Genomic DNA, 9,602 nt, shown 5'->3' on the forward strand with positions numbered 1-9,602 from the left:
AATATCGTTCATATTTACATGACCGAGTCTATGATGCCAGACCTTTAACTCGTCTTCCCTGGCACTAAAAGCCATTTCATTGCATTGAATAATGCTTCCGCTGAATTCATACAGCCTCATGTCTGTCTTTTTATGTCCAATGTGAAGTTCCTCCCCTGTGCTTTCAATTCGCAGGTATGCGTCTTGTTTCCTGAACGCGATTTCAATTTCATCGTTACATGTGTCCGTTGCTCGTCCGATTGATAGGAGACTCATACTAAATTTCGACGAGTATCTAACTTCTTGGAGTGTGAACGGTGCAGATCCATTCCCGGTATGTCGTTGAATATTTTCTGAAACCCCGCTGCCTCGATGACAGTAAAAGGTTGACAAGATGCAACCACCCAGCAAATAATATTTTTCTCCAGAATCTGTCTTATATATGTAAGGTACCGTAGAAATAGAACCTCTACCTCATGTGGGACAATATGGACAATCATTCTCTCAAAGCCAGTCATTGATGTAGTCTTGTTATACATTCCCAGAAATAGTAATCCCCTTGGATGGCAGTAAAGGCTTCGACGATTGTGAACAGAGTTACTAAGCAACCAAGTCGAAATCTCAGTCATCCTTGTTGGTGGGTCAGATTTGCATTCTCCTTGCCTTTTTTGAGAAGTCGTTGATGGAGCGACGACTTGTTTGGCGCCTGAAGGCATTATCGAATGAGCTTCTCTTAGATGGCGTACAATGTTGGTCTCTTGGGAATCGGTCGTACTCCAATTACCATCCATTCCAGTACCGCGTCAACAACAATATCATTAAAAATGTGCATGGGAGATCCTGAATCCAAGATGACGCTGTTGATGAGGCAATAGGTATTGGTTGAGAAGGAGCCGGAGCTGGCAGCTTTCATGATGCCGGAGACAGTGAATGAGAGAGGAGGTGGACAGTTATTGGTCTCCTTGCTCTCAGTGTCCGTCGGTTTTTTCTGGTCAAGACCTTCCGGGTCGCCTCCCTTTTAATACCCTCGATTTTGGCCCTCAGCTGAGGGTCCTTCTCTAAGGCTTCCTTTATCCTTGCTTCGATTGCTGGATCGGGTTGCCAGCCTGGCTTCCTCGACGATTCAACGAGATACCAACATTTTCGGTAAGAGTGATTTCTGCCGCAGAGGCATGATCTCTTTGTATTCGCGGAATTCTCACTCTCTCGTACCCTGTAAAGTGATAGCAAAGGAGCCAGTCTTCTCGTATGAGGCATCTGCCTTGCGTTTTCGCCAATCGTTCCGAAAATATTCGGCGATGTCATATCCATCTGGAATTGAGCTATCTTTTCGTTGAAGTCTCTCGAGTTTTTGTCTCCAATAGCCAGTGAAATCAGTACAATAGGTGAAGCCGTTTTGATGAACTCGTATACCACCTCTTCATTATCCTGAACCTCTGGAATATTCTGTCTCTTTGCATTGGTATAGGTCCTCTCCCATGTTTCAATCCAGGTGTCAACCTGTGATGACAAGAGATCGTAGAGCCTGACGATATGTTTTGCTTCTATTTTGCGGGCCATGTCCGTTGGAGCGATTAATCAAACAAATCATCACTCAACTCTTGAATTTCACGTTGCTACGTTGCAACACTTAGTCATCATCACAGGGCTGCACGGTGGTGTATTATTAGTAGAGGAACCCTGGTGTATTATTAGTGGAGGAACCCTAATCCAAGAGAGCCGTCCATGGCATCAAGTCAACGTCATAACGACGGACAATATCTCTTTTCCCCTCAGCAAGTTGTGACTACTTCACGTTGTAGTGCGATAATGCTTGCATTTCGCTTTTATCAATTCGTGAAATTTGGTTCCAATAGTTTGTGGAATGCGTCAGTACTCTTGTCCGATCTCTGGAGACTGCGAGTTCGACTTCTACCCTCAGTTGTCCTGAATCCGGCATGGACTAGTCAGACGAGCAGGAAACGCTTGAAGTTAAACAGTTCCTCGGAATTCCTCGGGTCGAGAGCTGTCAATTTTAGCAGGGGCGAGATGCCAGCTATTAAGCCTACGGATATGTTTCCAGGAAATGATGAGAACTATAACAAGGCACTTTACCTTTTGACGCACAATCCACCAGAACAGCGATTAGATATTCCCATGCCTTATTCTAAATACCTGCAATTAGAGGAAAGCTGGTCTAAGTTTCAAGTAGACAACAACATATTGGAGGAAAAGAGGTATTTGTTTTGGAGTATCCCGGGAATAGATGACAAACCTAAACAATGTAAAGGTACCCAAGCTTATTATACAATGCTCTAATGCAGATAGCGACGATTATAACTCCCCAGAGCGCCCTCCACGACTGCACAGCTGAAATAATCAAAGAAATCGTCAGGTCAAATATTGACGAGTATCTTTCCATTCACCAGCCCAGAGCCATTGGCAGAATTCAGAACTTTGGATCCACAACGGTGAAGGGCTTATGCAAAACTCGAAAGATCCAGATCAATCATTTGTATATGGACGTCCTGGTCGCCAATCCCGTGTGCAGGTCACGATCGAATGTGGAGTTAGTGAGAACTATAATGCTCTCTGTCGAGACAAAAATCTTTGGATCAATCAACTTGGTGCGAAAGTGGTCATATTGATATGTCTTACAGAAGTGCCGCGCTTCAAAAATCCTCCAACTGCATATGAGTACATCAAAGATGCCGCTGCGGAGGCTGACAATATGGGGGAACACGCAACTGATGCCATGGTGCACAACCTGAAGCGAGGTAATTATGGTCCAATTGAATACCGTGGTCACATATGGGCAGGGAAACTGGAAAAGGTATTCGTTGAAGTCTGGCGGGCGGGTGACGGACAACCTCTCAGAAATGTGAGTATATCATAAGCGTAACTTTGTGGAACCTGACTGCGCACATTCATGTTAGTGGCTCATTAGTCATGGACGCCGCAACCGTCTTCCAAAAACAATTGGGCTTAGGATAAGTGATTTTTTTCCAGAAGATAAGTGGGCAACCAGCAACATCCCGGATAGTAATGTTCCTTTTTACGGCGGTCGCTACCTATGGGATTCGCTCACGCTCGCCATGCGATGGACCGCAAAGATGAGATTTATTGAGTTTTTCAAATCATTGGGTTTGCCAAAGGATTAAGCTGTATGCCCACTTCAGTTTTCTAAAACGTTTTCCTGCATTCTGTTCGCGACACATATATAGCTTGCTTGTTATGATCATAATTAATAATCCTATATAGCTGCAATTTAGTCCTAATAGATGCAGAAAGTGGTAACACTTCCTTCTGCTTAAGCTAAAACCCGTCAGTTACCGCTGTACAAAACTGGCACTGCATGGGGCAGCAGCGATTTCAGTTGACAACCTCGCTTGCTTTAGACGGCCTACCAGACCCCCCTTAAATCTGGTGGTGACGCCCTGCGCCACGAGTGATAGACCGGGTGAAAGAACCAGTCGTTGCAGACCAGGTACTGGATAACATTCTCAACACCTCACCAATATTCTAACCGTTGACACTCAGATTCTGTCTAAAATGCGGTATTAGGGTTTAAAATCCTTTTTTGCACACTCAGATTCAGTATCCTAAAATGCGGTATTAGGGTTTCAATCCTTTTTTGCACTTAGTCGTCCGCGCGTCGTCGCATTATTGGACGTATCTGTAATCTGGAATCAGCATGCTCGGATCCTTAATGCCATTTCGTCGTCTGAAAATAAACTGACCCTTGGCATGCGCAAATGATATGATTTGCAAAGTATTCATAACCGGATAGCCTAAAACAGAGCGCTTATCCATGGCTGCACACGCAAGTTCCTAACTCGCCTTGCCAATGCAGTCGGCTGGGCATACGTCATCCTATAAAAAATGAAGCTACTACTGAATCATCACAGCGAAATATCCATACAATCCACAAGGCGTAATTTAATATGTGCATACCCGGCAAACCCGCACAGGACTCTCAATATCCCACTTCGACATAAAGTCTCTTTCCAAACCAAGATTTTATGAACTTGAGAAGTTGGACCTGGAATCCATCTACGTGCATATTTCCATCTGGAAGAAGCATATCCAGGAAATATTCCACCTGATCTAGGACGATAAAATGTAATTACAATAAGACTACATGAACGATACATAAACTATTCATTTGCCGATTCCTTCCACCCCAAGCCCAGAGCTCGTTGTTTCCAACGCTCCTTCGACACCTCGCACTCGTCCAACAGCTTCTCCAGCTCCCGTATCCGCCTCACCTTGTTCTGGCGGTGGCGTTGCGCGGTGACCTTGTTCCGGATGCGGTGGGCTGCCTTCTTGTCCGTATTAGCGACAAAGTGGATCTCACTATCAGCGACCACAAGGTCGATCGCGGCCTGTGCTGGGAGACTTTGCGTGCTGTCCGTAGAGGCTCCGAACTCCGATTCCGACCCAGGCACAAAATCCAGGCTAATGGCCTCTGTGCTGTCGTTTGATGCTGTGAGGGGGAAAGAGAACGGGTCTGCGAACTCGCACGATGTACCTGAGCTTGAGGATAACAAGGCAGTCGGGTTTAGATGTTGGCCTCCGTCGACTGAACGGCAAAGGTCTTGTAAGGGAATCGCGAAAGTATCTGTATCGACAGTAGAGGAAAGCACATTGGAGTCAATGAATGGATCTAATGGCAAGGGATCGAAATTTGGAAAAGGTGGATGTTTCAACGAGCAAAATGTTCCAGACGGATAAGAGTTGTCGGACAGTAGTTGGGGGCAAGCGGGTGCATTGACACAATAGGCGTGATGGGACGGAGCAGGAGCGTGACTATAAACCGGTAGAGACAATGGCTGTTCGAGAGAGAAGTGGCAGTGACGATTACAATTGGAGTGATGGCGCCAATTTCGACCATGCACAGTAAAACACGACCACGTACACCATTGGAAGTTATCACACAAACTGAGCCCTCAGGCCGCGATTTAAAGCACGCTGAGATGGGAGCTGGGAAAATATTGAAGCTCCCAAGACGGAGTGAAATCGGACGCAGAAAATGGATGTACACAGTGGCAGATATTGCTCGCTTTAAATAACGGCAGTTCACAGAGTATGACTCGACAATGCGTGAACGCTAAACTAGTGAGGCGCACTAATGCCCAATCGGGTATGTGGTACTTCTCGTGCTTCTTCACCAGGATTAATGTCATATACCCTATTTGGCAACTGGGAGAAACCTCCAGTTGTATCCACAAGTATCATCGTAGCATATAATAAGAATATAAGATGATTGAACAGAGCCGTTTCGCGTGAACAGTGAGGTAGAAACTTACCTGTACTGGAACGTTGATGACTGCAGCTGAACCGACATCGAGTGAGTGCACGCCTAGCGTGTTGCTTTGATGCTAATTTATCACGTGCTCTGAGTTCCAATGCCCTTCTTTTTTGGCGTCAACCATCAGCTAGCTACACATACTCAAGCTGCCTACAATCATCCCCACTCTGAAACTTATATTCTACGAAAATAGTGGAAGCTTGGTATTCTCAATGGAATTGGCGGTGCACAAGAAAGAGATTGGTGGACTCTCGTTGAATGAGTCAACGTTACCATAGCGCAAACCTTAGGTAAATCATAACTTGACATAAACCCTGACTGCCGCACACGCATTCAACTTAGCATCCCCCATAGGCTGACCTCCTTTTAGATAATAGTAGTGCTTCATGAATTATGGAGTATTCACCGAATAGAGGGACGCGTCAACGTCGTCCGAGAGACACTGGGGCGCAAACACGTGCCCAGAAGCCAATTCCAAGAAGACGGAGCCTCAAATGACAGGTGATCAGGGGCCGACGACGCGCCGCCCTGTGTTCCGGGGATGGAGTGCAATAATATTTATTCGTTGCCCGGATAATCTGCGAATATTCGGGTGCCCTAGATTTCCTAAGTATGTTCACGGTACCTAGATTGTGAGTGTTGACGCCTCTATATGAACAATAGAGTATAATACAAATGACGCATTCGTAGGCTGCTATTCGAATTACGAATATTAGTACGAATACGAATATTCGTTGTGTCCAACCTTACGTCGAAGGCAACAATATTGATTGAATTGTTATTCACAGAGCAGAGCGCCATTTACATCCAACCTTATCCAAGCGACAGTTGCAATGCGAGCAAAATCGAAGAGGCAAACTGTGGGGGCGAATATCTGGACCGTCTCGTAATTTCGGAGAAGGCCATTGGTATTTGACTGCCTGGGATTCCACAGAACGGCCCACCACCAAGATGTCTATTATGACGGCCATGAACGCGATGATATGAAGGATTTCGTAATAAATGGTCAAAACTTAGGATGGAATGCCGCTCGAAAATGCGCGAATATGATCAGGACGGATCGGTGGATTGAGTATGGTGAGACAGTCCTTAAGAAGAAGCGTCAAGGTCAAGGTCACGTCGTCAGACGTTTGAGTCATATTGTCGACATTGCGATAATATTATGACTCATCATATATATTAGGTTACATATATCGAAATTTTATTAAATACCCAATATATTCAGTAATACTACAATCTAACACTAATTTAAGAAGTAGAAGTAGCTGTCTACCTACAATGCCACCCTTGAACGAATAACAACTCGTTGTAAGCGCCTCGACTGCACGGCCCTCAACGATTGGCAGTGATGAGAAACCCTCAAGACCCTAAGACCGGGTCTCACTGTCGAATTTAATCGGCGATAGTGAAACCTTTTCGTGCTTCGCAGTCACCTGACCTCCGGGCGTATGCCGAACTCCCAGGGGGGTTAGTGCTGATGATCTCCAAAAAAGGGCTGCCAAAAATCCCTCTTGCACGTATATTGCTTCGACCCTGGTTCCACCATGTTATTGTACGATTACAACAGGCAGATTAAATCATAAATGGAATATTCAGAATAAATAAAATCACTCAGGTTCCATGTGATTAGAAATCGCAACATGCACGGACCAGCTCTTGTAGAGGAACTGGACGAATTTAATCTAGAGGTTTTCGGACAACAGCCAGGACTCAACATATATACTCAGTTATGCATTTGCTTTCCGGTGGCGGATGCTTCCTCACATTCAGCAATCATCAACACGTTGACAAATGGTCTCGAACGACTGTCCGCGAGCTTTCCATGGGTCGCAGGGCAGGTTGTCAACGAAGGTTCAGGCGGAGGCAATTCAGGCATGTTCAAGATTAAACCATTGGAGAAAATTCCTCGTCTGGTGGTGAAAGATCTCAGAAAGGACCCCTCAATCCCAGCCATGGATGCCCTTAGACGAGCCAATTTTCCCTTCAGCATGTTAGACGAAAGCATCATTGCACCTCGCAAAACCATCCCAAGCCCCGACGAATCCGCACCAGATTCCCCAGTCTTCCTTCTCCAAGCCAATTTCATCACCGGCGGCCTCCTGCTCACCTTCCTTGGCCAACACCAAGCAATGGACATGACTGGCCAAGGTCAAATCATCTATCTCCTCTCAAAAGCTTGCCGCAATGCACCATTCACAAGTGAAGAACTGTCAATCGGCAATCTTCCCCGCCATAGCATCGTCCCTTTACTGGATGACTCCTACGAACCAGGCGCCGAGCTCGCTCGTCAGATTATAAAGCCTACTCCATCTGATCCCATCTCCAACGGCTCCAATGGTCACGCAGCACCACCTCCCCCTCCAAAATGCACCTGGGCCTACTTCACCTTCTCCCCCACGTCACTCACCGCTCTAAAGTCACTCGCCACGAAAACCATCACCATTCCGTCAGGCTACATATCCACCGACGATGCCCTCAGCGCCTTTATCTGGCAATCCGTCATACGCGTGCGTCTCCCCCGCTTACATCCTACCGCCGAAGCAACATTCGCTCGCGCCGTTGACCCACGGCGTTATTTGGATATCCCACAGATGTACCCCGGAGTTGTGCAGAATATGACATATCATACATACCCGATTCAGAAGCTGGTTGCGGAGCCGTTGGGCCGTGTTGCATCACAGCTTCGTTCGGCGTTAGACCCCAAAACATCGGATCTAGGGTACCGCACCCGTGCCCTCGCAACCGTCCTCAATCGCGCACCGGACAAATGTATTATCTCCGTCGTTGCGTCGCTTGACCTCTCTGTCGATATCATGCTCAGTTCCTGGGCGAAGGAAAACTGTTATGAACTGGATTTCAACCTGGGATTGGGCAAACCGGAGGCTGTGCGGAGACCGCAATTTGTGCCGTACGAGAGCTTGATGTATTTCATGCCTAAGGCGCGGGATGGCGAGATTGCGCTGGGGATTTGTTTGAGGGATGAAGATATGGAGAGGTTAATTGCCGATGAGGAGTTTGCGAAGTATGGGACCTATATTGGGTGAAAGATAGTCCACGAGAATAGTGAGAGGATGATAGAGCCATGGAAATGTGGAATTGTGATGGCAAGGGCGAGGATTGTGGCCACATGCGAGATCGGTTCGATAAGGTCGGCCAAGGACATATGCACAGTTATGTCAGCGTACCTAACACTATTTTCGAAGATGCAACCTGCATCACATTTATCATATTTTTAACAAATCTCGAGAGCTATTCCGCTATAGCATCGAGCAGCATTTGCACCACTTTCTCGTGACCTCCGGTGATGCCGTCTGCTGAACCGTCCGGAGAAGCAGAGTAGAGTTAAATCTTCATGGAATACGGCGTCTGAGCGGCTACAAGGAATTGTGGTCCCATGGGTATACTAGCAGTCCACAATGGAAAAGATGTGTGGAAATATTGTGAATTGGCCAAATGAAAAGAGAAATAAAGAGAATCTGGTAACACTTATTTTGCTGCAGGAGAGCAAGAAATTGCAAGCAAACTAGATTCCAGGGTCCTTTGGCTTCCACAACACATTCAAATACTCCCGAAATCTCAAATGTTTTGGAAGACAACGGGTCCCATTTTCAAGAGAAGCATATTACAAGCTCAAGATTTGTGAGTATATTGGTATGCGATCTGCTTGTGTAGCTTCAAAGTTAGGGGTGGACATGAATGACGAATGTGATACCTGGACTGGCTATTGTTGGCCAACGTCCGCCGTCTATTGCTAGCGTTTGGCCCGGGCCCAAACGGATCCCTTCACGTTGCATGAGGGATTCTACACGGTCGCAAAAGTCTGTAGAGAATAGGGGGGGACGTGTCTTTATGGAGCGGTGTGTGGAAACTGTCACGATGGTGATTATCTGGCGCGTCCAATCATAAAATAGTCGGGGATACCTATACTATACATCAGTAATTCTGGTTACCGTCTCAGATCGCATTGCGTACGAGTCATCCTCATCGTTCTTGGCCGAACTCCACCTTGAGCTGATCATACGAAGAGGAGCTAATCTCAAATTCGTACTCGTTGTCAGGCTCATTCGCCAAGATACGCTTAAGTATGTGCTGACGTCGGATCTCGGTACCGAGGTGGAACAGGTTCTTCGGCAAGATTCCGTCTGCGCGGCTAGTGTAGATATTGGCTGTACAAGCTGTACTGCGTGGCTACGTCTCTGAGACGCTGTATTTGAAGTGGCAGCAGATGCGTGGCGACGCTGCACGAGATACGCTCCTGTGTAAGATAGACCAGTCTCGCCGACGTAGACAGTGACAGAATGATCAGCACAATTTTCACAGTTCCGCGGTGTTC

General features: G+C 46.6%; 5 protein-coding genes across 5 annotated transcripts; 2 read left to right on the forward strand and 3 right to left on the reverse strand.

Annotated features, from left to right (window-relative positions):
* Positions 1–413: 413 nt before the first annotated feature.
* V1508DRAFT_324293 (uncharacterized protein) lies at positions 414–617 on the reverse strand (the record flags this gene model as incomplete). The annotated part of the gene is made up of 1 exon (XM_066936616.1): positions 414–617. A coding segment is annotated over one exon (204 nt), but the record flags the coding sequence as incomplete, so codon positions are not given.
* Positions 572–1,668, reverse strand: V1508DRAFT_294684 (uncharacterized protein). Its single transcript, XM_066936570.1, has one exon. The coding sequence runs from the start codon at positions 1,537–1,539 to the stop codon at positions 889–891; it is 651 nt and encodes a 216-aa protein (XP_066792963.1). The 5' UTR covers positions 1,540–1,668; the 3' UTR covers positions 572–888.
* A 120-nt stretch (positions 1,669–1,788) lies between these two features.
* V1508DRAFT_406644 (uncharacterized protein) lies at positions 1,789–3,119 on the forward strand (the record flags this gene model as incomplete). The annotated part of the gene is made up of 4 exons (XM_066938788.1): positions 1,789–2,195; positions 2,249–2,429; positions 2,510–2,839; positions 2,895–3,119. The coding sequence occupies 4 exons, from the start codon at positions 1,789–1,791 to the stop codon at positions 3,117–3,119; spliced, it is 1,143 nt and encodes a 380-aa protein (XP_066792964.1).
* Positions 3,120–4,115: 996 nt separating this feature from the next.
* Positions 4,116–4,852, reverse strand: V1508DRAFT_406645 (uncharacterized protein; the record flags this gene model as incomplete). Its single annotated transcript, XM_066938789.1, has 2 exons — positions 4,116–4,790; positions 4,823–4,852. The coding sequence occupies 2 exons, from the start codon at positions 4,850–4,852 to the stop codon at positions 4,116–4,118; spliced, it is 705 nt and encodes a 234-aa protein (XP_066792965.1).
* A 2,057-nt stretch (positions 4,853–6,909) lies between these two features.
* On the forward strand, positions 6,910–8,313 carry V1508DRAFT_442132 (transferase family-domain-containing protein; the record flags this gene model as incomplete). Its single annotated transcript, XM_066942316.1, has 1 exon — positions 6,910–8,313. One exon carries the CDS (start codon positions 6,910–6,912, stop codon positions 8,311–8,313), a length of 1,404 nt encoding a protein of 467 aa, XP_066792966.1.
* Between the last annotated feature and the right edge of the window lie 1,289 nt (positions 8,314–9,602).

Source organism: Lipomyces doorenjongii, assembly GCF_038497915.1.
Source record: "Lipomyces doorenjongii strain NRRL Y-27504 unplaced genomic scaffold V1508scaffold_91, whole genome shotgun sequence".
Taxonomy (NCBI): Eukaryota; Fungi; Ascomycota; class Lipomycetes; order Lipomycetales; family Lipomycetaceae; genus Lipomyces; species Lipomyces doorenjongii.